This window comes from Carettochelys insculpta, chromosome 18 (assembly GCF_033958435.1).
Source record: "Carettochelys insculpta isolate YL-2023 chromosome 18, ASM3395843v1, whole genome shotgun sequence".
In the NCBI taxonomy this organism is placed as follows: Eukaryota; Metazoa; Chordata; order Testudines; family Carettochelyidae; genus Carettochelys; species Carettochelys insculpta.
The window spans coordinates 19,381,670-19,404,577 of record NC_134154.1 but is presented as its reverse complement, the minus strand read 5'-3'; the positions used below and the strand labels follow the sequence as shown (position 1 = coordinate 19,404,577).

General features: G+C 42.2%; 1 protein-coding gene across 4 annotated transcripts in view; it reads right to left on the bottom strand.

Moving 5' to 3' along the window:
- STX2 (syntaxin 2) overlaps window positions 1–22,908 on the bottom strand; it is a 70,879-nt gene that overhangs the window by 14,953 nt on the left and 33,018 nt on the right. For 3 of the 4 annotated variants that reach the window (XM_075012465.1, XM_075012467.1, XM_075012464.1), the window contains exons 4-9: window positions 17,022–17,096; window positions 16,544–16,617; window positions 16,244–16,352; window positions 7,550–7,623; window positions 7,305–7,442; window positions 5,570–5,680 (exon numbers count right to left, since the gene is read on the bottom strand). In XM_075012465.1, coding sequence (XP_074868566.1) covers window positions 5,570–5,680; window positions 7,305–7,442; window positions 7,550–7,623; window positions 16,244–16,352; window positions 16,544–16,617; window positions 17,022–17,096 — 581 coding nt within the window. The remainder of the gene's footprint in view (window positions 1–5,569; window positions 5,681–7,304; window positions 7,443–7,549; window positions 7,624–16,243; window positions 16,353–16,543; window positions 16,618–17,021; window positions 17,097–22,908) is intronic. The other variant, XM_075012468.1, reaches the window with a different exon arrangement.

Below are 22,908 nucleotides of genomic sequence, written 5' to 3'. Positions count from 1 at the left end.
AAACGTGCTTCCTGCCCCTTTACATTGGCCTGCAGCAGCCAGTGAGCACTACATTCCCTACCCCACAATGTGGTTTGCAAGCTCTGGGGGGGTTCCCCCCGCAAGTCCCTTTCCAACCAGCACATCTTTTAATTTTTCATGACCCCTGCCACGCCACACTGCTGCTGAACTCTGCAGTGTTTCCCCTCCCAACACCCCTTCCTCTAGCATTTCTTTTGATGTGCAGGACTCCCAGGCACCATGCGGATGCTGGGCTCTGCTGGACATTTCCCCTCCTATATCCCTAACGAAGCACCATTTGTTTTCAGTTCTCAGGAATCCCCCTGCACCATGTGGGAGATTCCTGTGCTGTTCTTTTCCTCTCCCATGTCTCTTCACATCCAGCCTTTCTTCGGATATTTTTTCCTCTACATGATTTTTGCTGTGCATTGAAGCCCCGCACACAGCCGTCCATTTGTCACTGCCACAGGACACCTGGCGGCTGCCCCTGCTTTGTAGACTTTCCCATTCCAATCAAAAGAGGACAGCTGCTTGTAACTTACCGGCTGTGTCTACACGTGCACGCTACTTCGAAGTAGCGGCACTAACTTCGAAATAGCACCCGTCACGGCTACACGCGTCGGGCGCTATTTCGAAGTTACTTCGACGTTAGGCGGCGAGACGTCGAAGTCGCTAACCTCATGAGGGGATCGGAATAGCGCCCTACTTCGACGTTGAACGTCGAAGTAGGGACTGTGTAGACAATCCGCGTCCCGCAACATCGAAATTGTGGGGTCCTCCATGGCAGCCATCAGCTGGGGGGTTGAGAGACGCTGTCTCTCCAGCCCCTGCGGGGCTCTATGGTCACCGTGGGCAGCAGCCTTTAGCCCACGGCTTCTGGCTGCTGCTGCTGCAGCGGGGGATTCATGCTGCATGCACAGGGTCTGCAACTCGTTGTCGGCTCTGTGGATCTTGTGCTGTTTAGTGCAAGTGTGTCTGGGAGGGGCCCTTTAAGGGAGCGGCTGGCTGTTGAGTCCGCCCTCTGACCCTGTCTGCAGCTGTGCCTGGCACCCTTATTTCGATGTGTGCTACTGTGGCGTGTAGATGTTCCCTCGCAGCGCCTATTTCGATGTGGTGCTGCGCAACGTCGATGTTGAACATCGACGTTGCCAGCCCTGGAGGACGTGTAGACGTTATTCATCGAAATAGCCTATTTCGATGTGGCGACATCGAAATAGGCTACTTCGATGTAGGCTTCACGTGTAGACGTAGCCACCATGTCCACAAAGCAATGTGGTGGATAAGTGATGGCAAGTGAGGTATTGTGAAATGCACACTTACCGTCCCATCCTTAATAACCCATGTGTCCTTCAAAAGTATACTTTCACGGATAGTACACAGAAAGGCCCATTTATTGCACTTCAAAGCACATTATGTGAATTGTATCTTATTTTTGACCTTCATTTTCCAGACCCAGTGTCCACTGTTGCAGAGAAAACCAGGAGATGCAGGAAATGCAAACAAGATATGATCCTGAAGCACATGCAAGACACTCAGGCAGAGCACAAGAACTTGACAAAGGACACTGTTCAGTGGAGTCACAGTACAGCTGAGTGGCGTCAGAGTCAAGTAAACTTTAACGACAGAGCGCTTGACCTACAGCAGCAGGAATTGTCAAAGACAAATGAGGCTGCAGCAAAGTAGACCAAGGTCATGGCAAAGCTCATAACAGCCATTACTGAGCAGACCAAGATCCTGCACTCCCTGTTTCAGTTGCAGAGAGACTCCCAACCTAGCAGGGCATCTGCTGATACTCATTGGCCAAAGTCCTCTGAGGAGAGGGTGTCCACACCCCATCATCGCGGTCCCTGCAATGAGTCCCCTGAAGGGAAGTTGCCCACCTCCTGTCTTTGGCGTCCCCATACGCAGGGAGGGAGGGCAAGGCTACCCTGCCACTCCAGCCCAAAGGGCCACTGCAAAAGGCTACTGAAGCGCCCTCAAGAAGGCTTACCTTTCCAGCCACTTAAACCTCTCCTCCCTCCAAAATAAAATCATTCCTTTGAGCTTAGTGTGATTTCTTGTCCTGCACGAGTGCGTGTGGGGGGAGAGATTTAGTAGCGCCGAAGGCACAGCTGCCCACAGATATTCCCTTGTCCACAACAGACACGTGGGTTGTGGGAGGGTGAGTACTGCTGAAGGCAGAGCTGTGCAGTGAAACTCCCTTGTCCACAGCAGACGTGCTGCTGAGAGAACCGGGGGGTGCGGGGAGGGTGGAGATGGGATTGCCACTGAAGGCACAGCTGCCCAGCGATACTCCCCTTGTCCACAGCAGACATGTGGCTGAGGGAACAGGGCGGGGGTGGGGGGTGGAGTGCCACTAAAGGCACAGGTGGGCAGTGAAACTCCCTTGTCCACAGTAAGCACACGGCTGAAGGGACTGGGTGGTTGGGGGTGTGAGGAGTGCTGGTGAAGGCACAAGTGGGCAGTGATACTCCCTTGTCCGCAGCAGACGTGCAGCTGAGCGAACTGGGCAGGAGTTGGGGGGCGTGCTGAAGACACAGCACGCTCTATTTACAGCAACTTAACCCCCTCCTACCAAAAAAGAGCATTCACTCAATACAGCACAGTTGATTTATTGGCATTATGGCAGAGACATACACAGGTACCATGTGCATTACAAATGAGTCATGAAGCTGTTTTTTGAAGCGTCCCTTGTTGCTGCAGCCTGTGCATGAGTACTGGTGGATGGCAGTGTAGATGTCTGCGAGTAAGCCCTGCCTATGGCCTCCACTTCAGACTTCCAGATAGACGGGAAAGTCTCCTGCCTTGATTCACATACGTTGTGCAAAATAGCACACGCTGTAATAGCAGTGGGGACATTAGTTTCAAAAATGTCCAAATGGGTCTATAAACGTTTGAACCTTGCTTTCAAATGTCCAAAGGTGAATTCTACTACCATTCTGCACCTGCTCAGTCTGTGATTGAAGTTTTTCTTGCTGGGGTCTAGAGCTCCTGTGTAGGGTTTCATCAGGCAGGGAAGCAGAGGATAAGCAGGATTGCCCAACATAACACTGGGCACCAACCTTGATTTTACAATCAAGAAAAAAGTCCCATCAAGGAGTTTGCAGTAAAGTCCTCAATTTCAGAATATGCGAGTCGTGAACCCTTCCTGGCCAGCCAACCCTGATGTCAGTAAAACAACATCGGTAGTAGTAGTAGTAGTGATCTACTAACCCCTGCATCACCATGGAGAAGTACCCATTTCGATTAATGTACTCTGAGGCCATGTGAGCTGGAGCCATGATGGGGATGTGCATTGCCATCTATTGCCCCACCGCAGTTAGGAAACCCCCGAACAGCAAAGCCATCCGCTATGGCCTGTACAACTCCCAGGGTCACAGTCTCCCTGAGGAGATGCCAACGGATAGCATGGGCCACCTCCATTACCCTGGACCACACTGCAGATCAGCCCACCCTGAACTGATTTGCCACTGACTGGCAACTGTCGGGGGCTACAAGCTTCCACAGTGCAATTGCCACTTGCTTTTGTACTGTTAAAGCCTGCCTCATTTTGGTGTTGCTGTGTGGGTGCCAGCACATTACAAAGTTCCATCAAGGTGGACTTGCGCATGCAAAATTTCTGCATCCATTGCTGGTCGTCCCAGGACTCCAAAAGGACCCCATCAGCATGTGCTGGTCACTCGAGTCCAAAAATGCCACTCCACTGTCATCAATGCATTCACGGCAGCCATCAGCTCTGTGTTCTTGGACCGCAGGTGGCACAATTGCTGTTCAAAAACACCACCCTTGCCGTCGTCATCATTATCATTATCAGCAGCAGCAGCACCACCACCACCATCAGTAGGATAGATAAGTATCACTGAGCTTTAGAATTTAAGGACAAATTGTGTGACAGCTGCTGTAGCCACCGAAATGATCTGTGCTATGAGTGGGAGCGTTCATGGATCCATGCTTGTGCTGCAGTGTTGCAGCAGGAAATGGCGCAATCTCCAGGTCTTTTTTCACACAGTTAGTGATGCAGTGAATTCTGGACTTCCAACATGAAACACCCCCAAGCAACTGGGGCTAAGGCAATGTGGGATAGGTACCCACAATGCAGTGCTCATGCTGTCAAACTTGCACAGGGCTATGGGGATGCAGAGATTCGACACAGAAAAAAGGTGGGTCGAATTTCAAGAAGCTTTGTGGACACTATTTGAATTCATAATGTCGAGATTAAGTATTTGAATTTATTGTATATCGATTTTATCTCGTAGTGTCGACACAGACCTAGTGACAACCACTGAAATGCTGATGAACGATAACAATGGGAAACCTCCAGTGATGATGATGATGGGATAAAACATCACTTCAGGATTAATGATCACAGCTAGATATTGCAAAACTTACAGACTCAAATGTCAGAGGGGTAGTCGTGTTAGTCAGGATCTGTAACAGCAATGAAGGGTCCTGTGACACCTTATAGACTAACAGAAAAGTTCTGAGCATGAGCTTTCGTGAGCACAGACTCACTTCATCAGATGCTGGTCTTGGATGGGAACTTACAAATATTAAAATAGAAATTATTACCATGGTTCCCTGGTAATACTTTATATCATTAGACCTTGACTGACAGAACCCAGCTCCTCCAAACTGGCCCCATCTAACTGGCTGTTCTACTGGTCTGAGCTGCAGAACAGTGACTATACAAAGCTGGACTGGCGCACGCGTCTGTTTTTGCATTAATGCATATGCTGATTTTCATGCTGTATTCTCAACAGATACAGTGCATTGCCTTACCCATGAAAAAGATCCCACATGCTTCTTATAAGCATAAACTCTTAGATCAGTCAGTCCGATGGAAGGTCTACCCTAGAACTGAGGATGATATTTTGTCCTCTTTGCAGCCAAACTGCAGAGACATAAGGCTGTTAAAACCACTCAAGTCTTCAGTGTGTGCTATATTTCTTATAGCAAAAAACAAGGGCACGTTCCTTGAACAGAATGCCCTCAATTGCCTGTTGCACCTCTGCAGGGTAAGGACTGCAGCCAGGAGAAATGATGCATAATGAATGGCAGCAAAGCCTTCACTACAGAACTGCCACATCTAAGGAAGCCTGAAGAAATGACACCCCCCAAAAAACAATGACATAAGATAGCCCTAATGAACAAAGGACTAAAGAACCCTTTCTCTGAAACCTGCTGAGATTGGCAAACAGATTGCCTTCCAGTTAGAACAGCTGTACCTCACCAACAGTGTATACTGTTTGGCAATACAGAACTGTCAACACAAACACACCACTGACATGGATGGTAAGAAGGAACTCAGCAGGGTGGGTCCACTCCATCCGTTAAGTCTCTTTCTTCAGAGCACAAGCAGGATGGGAATGTTCAGTCTGCCCCATGGGGACTCCTAGGGAAAACTCTCTACCACTGATGCATGGGATGCATGCACACCCACAGTGGAACGTACAACTGCAACCACTCAAAGAACATCAGGTTACAGCCGGTGAAATTAACCACAATAAAACTACCTTCATACCATATTAATTAAGTTATTAACAAAAATTTAGGAGAAAAAAAAACTCACCCTGCGTGCTTTACTTTGATATTTAACTGCCTTTTTGGTCTCCTCTTTTGCATGTTCTATATAATCTGATGCATTCATCACATTTTTTTCTATGTTGTTGATCATTTCACCCTTAAAATAAAATTTAGAATTTTTTTTACCACGACAGGAATTTTCCGGAGCCCTGAAAAATGAACCTGATTAAACAGCATACCAAAATGATTTTAAACATGGAAAAGTATTATGTATTAATGGCTGAAATGTTTTATTTTTGCATCCACATATGATGGAAAAGAAAAGGAATGGGAAGTAAGGTCATACAGGAAAAATATGTTAACCTAAAAAGAAACACTGGTAAGGGAAGGTAGCGACAAAATACTGATAATTTAAAGCATATCCTAAGATAAAGTATGCTTTAATAGGTAATCTATAACTGGCATACTAAAGAGTTCAGAAGTATCTGAAGAAGCATATTAAAACTATGAGATTAAATACAGAAACACTCACTCAAAATTATTCTGAGGTTTTAAGGAGGAAGAGGCCTCCAAACTAACTACTTAGAATGCCAGTACATAATGACTTTTAGCTCAATTATGATGAATGAACTTTGGGAATGGAATGCAAGATCAGGAAAATATTACAGCAGATCTGTTACCTGTGTTTCTGTCCATCAGAAGACATAATCAGCAGCAGTGAACAGCAAAGCGTTAAAATGATGTACAATGACTTGTTCATTTCTTTATAAGTTTGGAATATGCCAGTAATTTTCATACTTGTTCATTTTGTATCAAGGCAACACATTAGAGTTATGGAATATGAAATCCACCAAAAAAGGATATGCTAATATTATGCTATGTTATGTTATCCCCCCAAAAAGGATAAGCTACTATGCTATGTTCATTATTAATAATAGTATCTACTGAATTCTTTCACAGTATGTTTAACAGTTTACTTCCACTATTTCAAAAAAAGTCACTGAATCCCACGACCAAGTTAACAATTTTGCATATTTTTAAAATACTGCAAATAGAATTAATTGCTTTTAACCTTAAACGACCATTTCTCCCCACCCCCATACTATGATAACATTTATGAAATTGGGACACTGGCTTTCGCCTTTCCACTTGTGAATGTTTCTCATTTACGTTAAGGGAAATTACATCTTCTTAAGCATATAGCATACCAACATTTAACCTATCACCATTTTAGTTTCCCACAATAGCTGCCAAATTCTGTTTGTTGGTTTTCAGCATGCCTTTATGCCCTAGCTAGACCAAATTTACTCCTACTATATACACTAAACCTAGACTTGAATTTAGGTTATTGTATTCTCTCACTATATTATCTAACCCTTATCAGGAAATTACACTATAGCACTAAAAACAGTTTTATGCTTGCACTTAAATATACATTGCAAAAAGGTCATTCTTTACAATGATACATTTTTGTACATCTTATTTATCACAGTGGCAGTTATTAATTTTCCTTAGCAGATGTGATCAGACATGGAACTCAGACTAGATGATGTCTTTTGGCCATTAAATATTTTTTTATGTATAATCTTCAGTAATTTGCTTTTGGTTTTACAGAGTTGTGCTTACAGTGCTTAAACAAAAGATTATATCTATAAAATGGTGCAATTATCAAGACCGCTTGATACTTGAGGGTATGTCACTGGTCCTATATTGTTTTCACAGAAAAAATACATACCATGCAAAGCACTTCACAAAGACAAAATATGAATTGGTTCAGTTACCTGAGTCTCAACAAACATAGCCATATCCATAAACATGTCATGTAGTTCCCGTATGCTGGACTCCAGTTTCATAATATCCTTGTGCCGTGATTCTATTTCATTCAGAGCTTGTCTAGTAATTTGAGAGTCTGATATAATCTTTGGAGAAAGAAAATAGGAAATATACTCATAAGTATGTGACTGAAATATTCCTGAATAGAAAAATAGAATATGTGAAAGTCACAAAGTGTGCTGTGAATACATACATCAGAAGTGAAAATAGAAGGATTACCACTTTCTAACATTTCTTCCAATTCCTCGTCAGTGGTTGTTTTTCCAGCTAGGAAGAAAGTATATTTAAGATTATAAAGTAATAATACTTTATTCATTTAACATATATGGACATCTAGAAGCCTAACAATTCACCATGAACAATAATCAAATGTAACATAAAAACAATTTATAATCTGTCAACTAAACATTAACTAGTTGACTCTCTCAAACCCAAGTATTCATGTTTATGGGAAAGAGGTAGCAATGAAGTGATGTTACGGTCTCAGAAGACATGTGCTAAATCCAGGATTAGGATTCAGCAGTTGATGGCTTGCAATCTTGTACTCGGACCTCTGAAAGTTTTTCTGTTCCACAGAAAGTAACAATTTTAAATAAAGATTAGCATCCCAACCCCATACCAGTAGGAGTAGCCATGAAGCACAGCATGGCCGTGTCTACACTAGCTCCAAACTTCGAAATGGCCATGCAAATGGCCATTTCGAAGTTTACTAATGAAACGCTGAAATACATATTCAGCGCTTCATTAGCATGCAGGCGGTTGCGGCACTTCGAAATTGATGCACCTCGCCACCGCGCGGCTTGTCCCGACGGGGCTCCTTTTCGAAAGGACCCCGCCTACTTCGAAGTCCCCTTACTCCCATGGCCATTTCGAAGTTTGGGGCTAGTGTAGACATAGCCTGTGTGTGGCTGTTTCCCCAGCTTTGTTGACAAAACCGAGGTTTTGCTGGCAAAACTCGCCAGTATAACCGTAGCCAAGGTGTATAAAGACCATTTTCTGTAGAAATTTACCCTTGTGCAATCAAACTGTTATTCCTGAAGCTGTTTCTGATGGCAGGCAATATAGGGAGAATAAAATACTTCTGCAGGAACACAATTTACATTCAATAGAATGAAAAAATAAAATTAGAGAATTCACTTTTCATGTTTTTGGTAACCATGATAGGAAAAAACTTCTTATAAAAATGAGTACAAACATCAGTGTTAAATAGTTTAACTCAAGCGTACCAAAATTACCTCTTAGCACTTTTCAAGCAGTTCACATTATGTAATTTTGTTAAACAATGAACAGAGAATTCACATTCAACTTGAGCTCAGGCCTGACTTTCCGAAGGGGAAGTTGAGCTGCTTAGCGCAGGTCATGACTACCCCCGTCCTGTCCTTCCCTATACAGGTAGGAAAAGACTGTCCAGTAGCAGTCCTCCTCAGTTTCTTAGAGCTGGAGGACTGGTGCCAGCTCATGGATGGCACCTGTGGGGCACTCCACACTGATCTTGTGGTGCTAGCTGACAAACTGGGCCTTTGCTGTGGAGCCAGAGTGAATGCCAACTCCATCAAGAATTGCTTTGACATCAGGTCAAATGTCAAGCTCTTTTTAGTCTTGGGCTTGAAGGACTTGCAGATATGACATTTATTGTTTATGTACCCTTTGGCTAAGCAGCTAAAACAGCAACACTGATGGATGTAGGCCATTTGAAATGATCACAAGGCTTAACTCCCTGACTGAGTTCCAGCTGGGACCAACAAAAACTCTAAACTACCGCTAAGAGTAACTAATTTAATAATGAACTATATACAAATGATAAATTTGTAAGAACAGAGACCAGACAAGGCTAGCCAAAGCAGTGAATACTGTATGCATTGTCACTGGTGGCAAGAAAGAACTAAGAGTGGGAGGAACCAGAGTCTGTACTATGTAGAAGTCAATCCAGACTGTACCAGAGCAGTTCCCTATGGATACTGCTGAGTGAAAAAACTTCCCATACCAGTGCATGAGACAAGCACACACCCCTTATGTGGAAGGGACATGTGCAAGCCATCAAAAAAAATCAAAATATCTAAGCAGTCCCTTACTGTCACTTACACACATATACTCTTTAGGAGCTGCCTCCTCTCATTTAAATCTTCAGTGAACACAAAATGCTAAAGCTTCAACTTTAGTTAGATACCATAATTTAAATAAAAATAGCCATAACTTGTGATATTTTGGGTTTTTTTCCTTGTGGGTGAGTGGAGAGGATAGTAAATTGCCAAACACAATTAATCAAGTAATGCCATTAATTTGGCAGAAGAAGCCAATAGAAAGCAGTAACTTAGCTACAAAATCATAGAACAATAGAGCTGGAAGAGACCTCAACAAGCCATCAAGTCCAGCCCCCTGCTCTAAGGGGGACCAAACCCATCAGATCAGCCCTGCCAGGGCTTTGTCGAGGCGAGACTTAAACACCTCCAGGGATGGAGACTCCACTACTTCCCTGGGTAGACCATTCCAATGCTTTACCACCCTCCTAGTGAAAATGTTTTTCCTAATGTTCAACCTGGACTTTCCCAACTGCAACTTGAGACCATTGTTCTGTGTTCTGCCATCCGTGACCACTGTGAACAGTCTCTCTCCAGCCTCTTTGCAACCTCCCTTCAGTAAATTGAAGGCTGTTATCAAGTCCCTCCTCAGTCTTCTCTTCTGCAGACTAAACAGTCCCAATTCCCTCAACCTTTCTTCCTAGGTCATATGCTCCAGTCCCTTAATTATTTTGGTCATCCTCCGCTGGACCCTCTCCTCATCCTCCCTATAATTAGGGGCGCAGAACTGGACACAGTACTTCAGATGTGGCCTCACCAAAGCCAAATAAAGAGGAACAATCACTTCTTTGGATCTACTGGCAATGCTCATCTTGATGCAACCTAATATGCCATTAGCCTTCTTGGCTATAGTGGCACACTGTTGACTCATGTCCAGCTTCTCGTCCACTACAACTCCCAGGTCCTTTTCTGCAGAACTACCACCGAGCCAGTCGGACCCCAGCCTGTAACAATGCTTGGGATTCTTCCAGCCCAAGTGCAGGACTCTGCACTTGTCCTCATTAAACCTCATTAGATTTCTTGCAGCCCAGTCTTCCAATTGGTCTAAGTCACTTTGGACCCTATCCCTACCCTCCAGCATATCTACCTCTCCCCCTAGCTTAGTGTCATCCGCAAACTTGCTGAGGGTGCAATCCAACCCCTCATCCAGGTCATTGATAAATATGTTGAACAGAACAGGACCCAGAACCGAACACTGGGGCACTCCACTACAAACCGACCGCCATCCCGACATTGAGCTGTTGATCACTACCGGCTGGGCCCAACCTTCTAGTCAGCTTTCTATTTATTTTACCGTCCATTTATCCAATCCATACTCCTTTAACATGCTGACAAGAATATTGTGGGAGACCGTATCAAAAGCTTTGCTAAAGTCAAGATAAATCACATCCATCAATTTTCCCCTATCCACAGAGCCAGTTATCGCATCATAGAAACTAATCAGATTGGTCAGGCATGACTTGCCCTTCATGAATCTATGCTGATTATTCCTGATCACTTTCCCCTTCTCCAAGTGCCTCAAAATGACTACCTTGAGGAGCCCCTCCACGACTTTTCCAGGAACTGATGTAAGACTGACCAGCCTATAGTTCCCTGGATCATCCCTCTTCCCTTTTTTAAAGATGGGCACTAACTACATTTGCCTTTTTCCAGTCATCCAGGTTCTCTGCCAGTCTCCACGACTTTTCAAAGATAACGGCCAAGGGCTCGTCAACGATATATGCCAACTCTCTCAGAACCCTCGGATGAATTAGGTCCAGGCCCATGGATTTATGTATGTTTAGCTTTTTTAGATCGCTCCTGACCTGTTCTTTCCCCACTAAAGGCTGTCCACCTTCATCCCAAAGTGCATCACTTATCGCATTAGTCTGGGAGCTGTGCTTGTACGTGAAGACAGAGGCAAAGAAAGCATTAAGTACTTCAGCTTTCCCTACATCATCTGTCACTGGGTTACCTCCCTCATCCAGCAGGGGCCCCATGCCCTCTCTGATCACCTTCTTCTTGCTAACATGCCTGTAGAAACTTTTCTTGTTATCCTTCACATTCCTTGCAAGTTGCAATTCCAGTTGCACTTTCACCTTCCTGATAACTGCCCTACATTCTCAAGCTATACATTTATATCCTTCCCTAGACATCTGTCCAAGTTTCCACTTTTTGTAAGCTCCCTTTTTGTGCCTAAGTTTTCAAGGATTTCCCCGGTAAGCCAGTCTGGTCTCTTACCATATTTACTTTTCTTGCTATGCATCGGGTTGGTTTCTTTCTGTGCCTTCAATAGGGCTTTCTTAAAATACTGCCAGTTTTCCTGGACTCCTTTTCCCTTCATGGTAGCATCCCAGGGGATTCTGCCCATCAGATTTCTGAAGGAGTCAAAGTCTGCTTTTCTGAAGTCCAAGGTAATTTACTGCTCTCTTTTCTTCCTTTGGTCAGGATCCTGAAGTCTACCAGCTCATGATCACTGCTTCCCAGGTTGTCACCCACCTCTACTTTCCCTATTAGTTCCTCCCTGTTTGTAAGCAGCTGGTCAAGCCGTGCACGACCTCTGGTCGGGTCCTTCAGCACTTGTACCAAGAAATGATCCCCAACATTGTCCAGAAATTTCCTGGACTGCTTGTGTACTGCTGTATTGGTCTCCCAACTGATGTCAAGGTAATTAAAGTCCTCCACGATAACAAGAGCCTGCAATCCGGAAACTTCTCTCAGTTGTCCAAGAAGAGCCTCATCTACCTCATCATCCTGATTTGGTGGCCTGTAGCAGACATCAACCACCACATCTCCAGTGCTGCCTACACCACTAAGCTTGACCCATAGATTCTCAACAGGCTTTTCTTCCTCTATGTACCGGAGTTCCAAGCAACCACAGTGCTCTCTTACATACTGTGCAACTCCTCCTCCTTTTCTCCCGTGCCTGTTCTTCCTGAACAGTTTATGCCCTTTCATGACAGCGCTCCAGTCATGCGAGTCATCCCACCAAGTCTCTGTTATCCCAATCAAGTCACAGTTCTTGAACTAGGCCAGGGCTTCTAATTCGTCCTGCTTGTTATCCAGGCTTCTGGCATTGGTGTACAAACACCTGAGATAACCAGTCGATCTCCCCACCCTCTTTACTCGAACCAGGGGTCCACTTTTGTTGTACATTCCTCTCTGCATTTCTTCCCGGCCTTCAAGTTCCTTTCTCCCCTCAGGGTTTTGGTCACTGTCCCCAAGTGAACCTAGTTTAAAGCTCTCTCCACTAAGTTTGCAAGCCTACTTGCGAAAATACTCCTTCCTCTCTTGGTTAGGTGGACCCCATCTCTTCCCAATAATCCTTGTGCCCAGAACAGCATCCCATGATTGAAGAATCCAAAGCCCTCTCTCCGACACCACCTGCGTAACCATGCATTTACTTCCTCAATTTGACGGTCCCTACCTAGCCCTTTCCCTTCAACAGGAAAGAGGGATGAGAATACCACTTGCGCTCCAAATTCTTTGACCCTTCTTCCTGGCACCACATAATCCGCAATAACCCGCTCAAGGTCATTCTTGGCCGTATTGTTAGTTCCCACATGCAGAAGTAGGAAGGGGTAGTATTCTGAAGGCTTGAGCAGTTTTGTAAGGCTCTCAGTCACATCCTGAATTCGAGCTCCCCGTAAACAGCACACCTCATGAGATTCCAGGTCTGGTTGGTAGATGGGTGGTTCAGTCCCTCTTAGGAAGGAGTCCCCAGCCACCACCACCCATCTTTTTCTTATGGGGGTGGTGGTCATTGAACCCCCACCCCTAGGACTACACATCCCATGTCTTGCAGTACAAGCAGTTCCCTTCTGATTTTTTTCCTGTGAGGCTCCTTCCAAAGCATTTACCATCACAGAACCGGTGGAGCGAGCCTGAAAGCAATTACTTATCTCTATATCAATGGAGGACTCGTGTACCGTCCTTCTTTTTCTTCTAGAAGTTAAATGCTGCCAGTTCTCTGCTTCGTCCCTTACCGCCCTCCCCGATTCTTCCGCCTGCCGTGCTTGCAAGATTAAACGCTCCCTTCTGTCAAGGAGATCTTCATCCTCCCTGATTGAGTGTAGGGTTGAAGTTAAGCCTCCAGTCCTCTAATTTTTTCTTCTAAAATGGAAACCAGCTTGCACTTAGTGCAGACAAAACCCCTTCTTTCCTCGGGGAGGAAGACAAACATGGCGCATCCCGAGCAAGTAACAACAGCAGACCTGTCAGTATCCATGCCTGCCATCCTAGAACAGGGATTTAAAAGAAAGGCAAGAGTCCCTGGCCCCTTCCACTCCCTTCCAAATTCCCTTTCTAAACTCCCTGTTTGCAAGCTCACCTGTTCACTTGGACACTGCTTTATAAATCCCTGAACTGCCTCAAAGTCCCTCCACTTCCTGAGGCTCAGCCAATCAGCAGAGGCTTCTAGATATCAAGCTTATTTAGAAGCCAACAGTTTCTGAAGACTCAGTTACTGCAACAACAAAAGAAATAACCAAGAGTTTTAAATCTCCACTGCATCATGAGATCTTTTCTCTGGGTGAGTCTACACTAGGAATCAGAGGGGTAGCCGTGTTAGTCTGGTTCTGTAACAGCAATTAAGGGTCCTGTGGCACCTTATAGACTAACAGAAAAGTTTTGAGCATGAGCTTTCATGAGCACAGACTCACTTCATCAGTGCATCTGTGCTCACGAAAGCTCATGCTCAAAACTTTTCTGTTAGTCTATAAGGTGCCACAGGACCCTTTGTTGCTGTTACACCAGGAACTAACTTTGAAGTTACGCACTACATCGAAGTAGCCAGCAGAGAGTCTAGCCCCAGAGGCAGCTCTTAATTACAAACAGAGCTTGTGCTGCTTCTAGCTTTGCCTTTGGGGCAGAGAATTTATTTATAAACAGAGGGAGGAAGGGTGAATAAGATAACAAAAAGCTTGTCATTCAAGTAATTAAAGGATGGCTAGATGATCATGAGAACCTTGCCAGATATTCCACTTAAAATATATGAAAAAAAAAAAAGAAGAGTAGAATAAATAGTGATGATGTGCTCCAAGGAGCTGCATTTGGACCATTGCTGTTCAATATATTCATCAATGATCTTGAAAAAGAGATAAACATTGGAAAAGTGGGTGATTGGGTAACACAAGGGCATTTACAACAACTGACCAGAGAGCCAAGAAATGATAAACAAAGTTGAACAAACAACACATCGGTTGTGATTTATTTACACTGCCCACAGTAGTCATCTCAATTCATAAGTTTGAATACAACATAGTGAAGATTAATTTATCCAGTTCGTACTCGTTTAGATAAAACACATGACTTGGCCAGCAACCATACCAACATAGCTATGTTCTGTGCTGGTGAATTATTTAATGCCTAAGTGGATGTCCAAAAAACGCTTTCAGTGAGAAATGGCATCTGATTCCCTTCAGCTTCTCAGTGTTAAACTGTAAGAGATGCTGTACCTAACTAGTGAGAAAGAGGAAGTTAGTAGGGAAACTCCCAATGTTACCAAAATAGGCTTCTTCTTCCTCCAGAGATATTCATGAATGATTTTATGAATTACATTAAATGTTAAATCACAAAAACATTAAAAAGAGAAGTCAAATCAAGTTTTAAAAACTGCAGCAACAACATACTAAAAATCTTTTATTTTACAAAAATGACCACACTGCAATTGTCAGTGGTTGGGGGTCAGGGAGGGTGGAACTTGCTAGTGATTTACAGGCCAGGGAGGTACAATGGGGAGCTTGACAACACTGAGTCATCCCCTGAGACTATAAAGGCTGGCACTTTCAAAAGAGGCAGGCCTAAAGGAGGAAGTCTCTTTTCCCCCAGACCAGGCAGAATAGCATTCAACTTCCTTCCCACTTGATGTGGCAAAATACCAGGTTTGGTCACGACCTCCTAGCTGCTCCTTTCAGGGAGTGGGAAGGAATTTTTCCTTTGCCACAAGATTGGCCTAGGTAGAGTGGAGTTTTTGTCACCTTCCCCAGAGTTGGTTCAGGGAAGCCTTTGTTACAATGAATAGGGAAGAATCTTAGGCTAGTACATTGCAATTCCTTATGTAAGTGGGGCAGATAGCCAGTGCAGGTATTCCAGAGGGAATACATACCAAAAATGGCCTGGCAAACAACTTAAAAAGGAGGTGTCAGTTAAAGGAATAGAATAGAATGGAGGAGCTCAGGGGACCTATGGACAGGTATGGCGAAGACTCAACCAACTTTTCTTATAAGTCACCTTAACTCTCACTTGAGTGGTGGTGGGGGGAGGGAATTGTAAAGCTCCCTGAAATGGGTTGGCTGGTTATCTGGATGGAAAAGTAGAGCAGCAGGTAGAAGTGGATGAAATCCTGGACCATTGAAGTCAACTGGATTTTTACCATTGATTTCACTGTATATTCAGAAACCATAAAGATTACTTTTAGTAGAAGTGCATATCTAGAACTATCTTCTGAGAACAAAAACAACATTTAAACTGATCGTTCTGCAGCTCAAAGTAAGTCCTTCTATATCAGAATCTACAAGTTACAATTTAAACATCTATCTATAGTATGTATAACATAAAACAAAACAAGTAGAACCTCATTTGTGTTCATTACCTAAAGAGTTAAGTTCCACAGGACCAGCTATAGAGAAGTATGCAGAACTACATTAACATTTTATAGAAAAATAACTTACCTGCTAGTACAAAATGCAAACTAAAATAAAGAAAAATAAAATAGAGGGCTGGTGATATTATTTCAATTCGGTATAAACCAAAATGACAAAGATATAAATCAAAAGCTCTTTCATCATTAATTCAGCCATCTATATCAGAAGAAATCTCAGGTTTCTTACTTATTTCTAACTGTCGCTGTATGCGTCCTTTGCTGCGCTCTCTAAACAGGTTCTGGGTCTCATTGTATTCTGTCATGACCTCCACAAACTTACGGGACAATACTGAGTGCTAGTTTTGAGGAATAAAAAACACAGTACGTTATTCAACAAAATGCAATTGCAAAATAAAAAGTACCACCTATTTATATTATGTGCAACGTAATATAACATAAAATATTGTGGAATGGGGAAAGGAATTATGTCTTCTGGAGCTTAGCTGATTTTGTTAACATTTTCCTCCTGAATAAGTGATGATCATACCTGTGTTTTTCGTATCCTGAGGTCAACTGATGTTCGATTAACATTTCCATCTTGAGCAAAACTTTGTTCAATAGCTAGGGAGAATATAAGAATTCATACTATGAAGTGTTAAGAAGGAAACAAATAATAAAAGTTTTAACACCAAACATTTATATGATATACATGAACTTTGGGTCAGATATATGAATTTTGGGTCAGATTCTCAGCTGGGATAATTCAATATAGTGCCATGTCAATTTTTATCATCTGAGCATTTGGACCCTAATTTTAAAATTAGTGATTAAAAATGTTTGCTTGGTATCTAATGAGTTTAGTTTACAATTCTTTCCTTTCATCTGGCATGTCTTGATATTTTTTATACAATAAACGAAAAGTATTTTTATGTTCTGAGTTACAGCAATTTCTGCAATAATACATTACATTTTCTTAAAGTTTGGAACATCCCACTATAATACATGCCATAAAACTTTACACTTACCCTTTAACTTAGCTCGAATTTTATTAGCAATTTTCTTGATTTCTTTGTTCAGATCCTCCAGTTCTTCCTTAGTTCCTTTTTTAAAGATGAAATATAGCTTTCAGAATAATTAGTAATTGGTTCTAAGCTATACTGGCAAGCAAGTATACTTTTTGGAGGGTCTCCAAATGCTCTTCTCTAGAACCTTACAATCTAAAACTGACTATGAGCATTCTAAAGCATGGAAACTGTATAGGTGAAAGATTGTTGTATGGGATGGATGGCCTCACTCCTTAAGTTACCTGGCCTGCAGAAGAACTTTATTCTATACGCTAGGTATTTGTGACGTATTTCAAGTTATACTGAGGACACCCAAAATATACATGGACTTTTTCAGCATGTCCATGCGTGCAATAAGTTGATTAACTCTCCAATTACCCAGGTAAAATTAGGTTAACGAGAAAGTGTGGTGAGTGAATTTACTAAAGATTCTATTATTTTAAAAGAGCATGAAACCTCAGTCATCTGCCCCTCATGTCAGCTACCTAGTCCTGTGCATACAGCAATGGACCAACAGACAAGACATCTGGGTTCTATGCTTGATTTTGCCACTCTGTGCCATCAACATGGGCAATTCACTCCCCTTATCCCCGTAGCTGTGCTTTCCTATCCGTAAAATAGGGGAGAATACTTTTTTCCTTAATTGTGTTCTTTGAGATGCTCAACTAGTAAGGGCTATAAGAGAGAAGATTATATAACTAATGTATCATGATTATGTATTAAGACAAGATTTTACATAAAATCAATCGGAAACAAAAGATTAAACTAAACCATAGATGGCTCTCTGCCATACTTCTTTCTGAATGGTACTATAATTATATGAGAGAAAGTTAAGAAATTTACAAAAACAATGATTTGCCAGCAAATGTTTGAGCCCTAATCTTAAATTGCTGATATGATCATGTTGTGGACAGGGATCAGTGAGTAACGAATTTTTTTTTGCCTCAGGGCACTAAAGAAAAAAAATCAGGAAAATTCCCATTGAATCTAAATTGATACCCTCCTAACCTAACCCTGAAAGTTTTTGAACCAAAAACCCACAGTTCATAAAAGTTTTCTTTCAGGTTTTTGATTCAAATTAGCCACTTTGAATGCTTTGGATGTTTTGTTTCATGATGAAAAATTCAGTCAAAGTTGATGAATTCAACAAATAGGTTTCAGCAGTGCCTTTTTTTTCTTTTTTTTGGTTAAAAAGAGGAGCCGATACTCAGCAGCTCCCTGCCCCACCTCACCAGTCAGTCCTGCAGCTAGGGTTGCCGAGCTGCCAGTACATAGTACTGGCAAGTCCCGTTACAAAAAAGCACTGGTTTCAGGACCTGAAACATTCAATTTTTTTGGGTGGGGTGGGGTGGGGGTGGGGTGGTGTGGGCTGGGCTGGGGACCATAAGAACATCTATACTGCGTCAGACAAATGGTCCATCTAGCTTTGAATCCTGTATTTTGAGACCGACCAGTGCCTGGTGCTACAGAGGGAATAAGCAGAACAGGTAATCTTTTGGCCACCAATCTACTACCATTCACACCCAGCTTTGGGAAGTCTAATACTAGATACATCTGGAGCATGGCATTGCATCCCTTATCATTTTGGCCAACAGCCATAGATGGACATACCCGCCATGAACCAATTTAGTTCTTTTGTTAACTCAGTTATACTTCACAACATTTCTTGGCAATGAGTTTTACAGGCTGACTGTGCATTGTGTGAAGAAGTACTTTATGTTTGCTTTAAGCACACTGACTTTAATTCCATTGGGAGACCCCTGGTTCTTTTGTTACATGAGAGGATAAACAACACTCCCTTTTTCACTTTCTCTACATCATTCATGATTTAATAGCTCTCTACATTCCCACCTGTCTCATATGCAAACTGTTCTGCACCCCTAATATTTGTTGACCTTTTCTACACTTTTTCCATTACTAATACATCTTTTTCAAGATGGGGCAACTGGAACTGCATACAGCATTCAGGGTGTGAGCCTACCATGTGTTACTACCTATACGATTCCCAATGGCTTTTAACATTCTCTTTCTTCAGTTGTAACAGCTAATTTAGATCCCACCATTTTCTATTATGGTTGAGATGATGTATTACAATATACATATGCAGCACCTCATTAACATAATGGCAGCCGCACAAATTTCGAAGCTGTTAACTTTGACGTGCTGACAGGTAGTTGAGACATGGGCGCTTCAAAATACGCACTCAGCTTCAAAATTCCCTTACTCTCAAAACAAATTGGGAGTAAGGGAATTTCAAATTTGGGCATGTATTTTGAAAAGCTCACATCTAAATGCCTGTCAGCACTTTGAAGTTAGCCGTTTTGAAATTTGCAAGGCTGCCATTTGCTAATGAGGTGTTGCATATGCCTGGCAGCACCTTATTGATATTCCCAGGTCTGTGTCATTTCCATGCCCCCTTCAAAGAAGGGGGCTAGTGTAGACACAGCCTATATCTACTAGACCACCCTGTCCACGTTTGTTGACCTCCTCAAAGACGACGAACAGATAGGTGTGGCATGACTTTCCTTTATAAAAAGTGTGTAGATTCTTCCCTATTAAATCATGTTCATCTATGTATCTGATAAATCTGTTCTTTACTATCGTTTCAACTAATTTTCCTGCCACTCAAATTAGACTCACCTGATGGTAATGCTCTGATTGCCTCTGGAACCTTTTTGAAAAATTGATTGTCACGTTAACTATCTTGCAGTCATTTGGTTCAAAGGCTGATTTAAGTGATGGGTTACATACCAGTTAGTACTTCTGCAATTTCTTATTTGAGTTCCTTCAGTACTCTTGGGTGAATATGATCTAGTGTTGGTGACTATGGATGTCAAGCGATTAACAAAATTAATCATGATTAATCACACTATTAAATAATAATAGAATATCATTTACTTAAATATTTTGGACGTTTTCTACATTTTCAAAGATATTAATTTCAATTAAAATACAATACAAAGTGTACAGTGGTTACTATTTTTATCACAAATATCGACACTGTAAAAAACATAATATTTTTCAAGTCACCTATCAGTAGTACTGTAGTGCAATCTCTATCACCATGAAAGTTGAACTGACTGTATGGCTGAAGAATAAAATTACTTTTTTAATGAATTATACATGTTTGACCTCCCTGGTCCAACACTCTTGGGATCTGAGCCATCCTGAAGGAGAGAGTTTGCTGGACGAGAGAAAGTCAGGCCACTCTGGACAGCCCTGCTCCATCCAGCAGGGTTCCCTATCACTGGCAGTCAGTGGTTCACACCCCAGCTGGATCCATGCTCTTGGCTGCAGGGACTCCCTGCTCCCAGACAGCAGTGGTTCTGCTGCCAGTTGCTGGGGCTGCCTTTCCCAGGCTAGCAGTGCCTCTATGCCCCTGCCACAGGGGTCACATACCGCTGAACGCCAGCGGCTCTGCACCCCCAGCTGTGGGATCTTCCTGTCTTGGGCTGGCAAGGCTTTGCTCCCAGCAGGCAGGGCTACCTGCCACCAAACCGAATGAGTGCCCACACACTGGCAACCTCTGTGAATGGGGCTCTGCTGGACCGTGGATGCTGCTGGAGCACAGATTTAACCTGTAACTGCCAACATAAATGTTACATAATCTCATGAACTGTGGTCTGATTTTTAATGGAATTTTTAAAATGAAACAATGTTAACAACTTTTAGTAACCTGTTAAGAACTGCCTTTGAAGAATCAGTTATTGAAACTTTTTTATAACTGTGTAAGAATTACAAAAAAGTTACAACAAATTCTTCAAAGGCAATTATATATATAATATATAAAATTATAACTAAAACACCATTTTCAACTGTTTGAAACTCCATTTTAATCTTTGTACTACCTTAACTCTGTGTGTATGTAACCTTATTTAAAGTCTAAATGTGGGTGGGATCAGTCCTCAACTTCAGTGACGAGATGCCAGTGCCGCACTGATGGCTGAAGAATAATGTGAGCCCCACCCCGAGAGAGAGAGACACATGCAAAAGCCCCATCAAGAAAAGAAGATCAAAGTCACATCTGCTGTCAACTGTTGACTTATGGTCATACAGCGCCCTGGGGCAGTGGGACGAGATCTATGAACTAAAACATATAAAAATATGGGTGCAAAACTATAAAATTGGTTCTACTATCATCCTCAAAGAGCACTGATGCACACCGACATGGCTCCCCTCCTGATGTCTAGACCACCTGGCCAGTGGACTAGCATGAGTAGCTGAGACTGGTAACTATATCCCATCTGGAGAACTGTGTGTATGAATGCATGTATATGTGGGGCATAATTTTAGTAGCTGGGGCAATAAATGAATAAACTTGGCCCCCAAATAAGATTCTGTTAGTTCTACTTCTCTAAGTGCAACAAATGTAGATTTACATACAAAAAACCCGCTATGTTCAAAAATAAAATTATAAAATGTAAAGCCTATAAGACCACTACTTATTTAGCTATATATTCAGACAAACAAGTTTGGTTACAATTTGCTGCCAGCTTCTTGTTTCTTGAGAACAGGCATTTGCCTGGCACTTTTGTGGCCAGTGTCACAAAATATTTATGTGACAGATGTAGCAAAGGTGCACATATCCCTTCATATTTCAACCACCATTCCACAGGATATGCAGTCATGCTGCTGGGGGGCGTTTCTTGATAATGATCCACAGCAGAGTGGACTGATGCTTGTTAATTTTCATCATCCAAGTCAGTCTTTTTTTTTTTTTTTGGTGGCACAGGTTCTGACATTTCAACACTGAGGTGCTGATATTTTAAGATTCCTGAAAGCATTCTCCACACAGTGTTCTTCTTTGGAAGGCACTTCAGATTTTTAGACCTTGAGTTGAATGCTGTAGTATTTTTAAAAATTGTATATTCTGGATCATCATCTGAGACTCCCTTAGCATGAAATATATTGAAGAATATGGATAAAACAGGAGACATTCAATTTTCTGCAAAAAGAGTTGAGTCACAAATTTAACTAACACCTTTTTTAACTAACATGCACCATCTGGATGGAACCATGTCCTCTGAAATGGTGGTCGAAGTATGAAGGGGCATGTGAATGTTTAGCATATCTGGTAAGGAAACAACTTGTGATACTGGCTACAAAAGTGCCATGACAACACTTGTTTTCACTTTCAGGTGACACTTAATAAGAAACAGGCATCATTATCTCCTGCAAATGTGAACAAACAAATAAATTTGTCCTATGGATTGGCTGAAGAAGTAGGACTGAGTGGACTTGTAGAACCTAAAGTTTTACATTGTTTTGACGATACTTATGTAGCAGAAAGAAATCTACATTTTTAAGTACACTTTCATGATAAAGAGATTGTACTACAGTACTTGTAGTGGGTGAACTGAAAAATAATTATTTTTTATAATTTTTACAATGCAAGCATTTATAATAAAATTAAAGGGACCACTGTACACTTTGTATTCTGTGGCATAATCAAAATTCATACAATTGAAAATTTCACAAAACATCCAAAATATTGAATACATTTCCGCTAGTATTCCACTATCAGTATGATTAATTGTGGTTAATTTTTGAGTTAATCACGAGTTAAGTGTGATTAATCTACTTATTACTGTTTAAGTTATTAACTTGTACCAAAACCTCCTCTAATGACACCTCAATCTGGGAGAGATCCTCAGATCTGTCTCCTAAAAAGAATGGTTCAGGTGTGAGAAACTCCTTTACCATCTATGCAGCGATGGCCAATGCAAAGAACTCATCTAGCTTCTCTGCAAAGACCTTATCTTCCTTGTGCGCTCCTTTAGCACTTAGTCATACAGTGGGCCCACTGATTATTTGGAAGATTCCTACTTTAAATGTATTTAAAATTTTG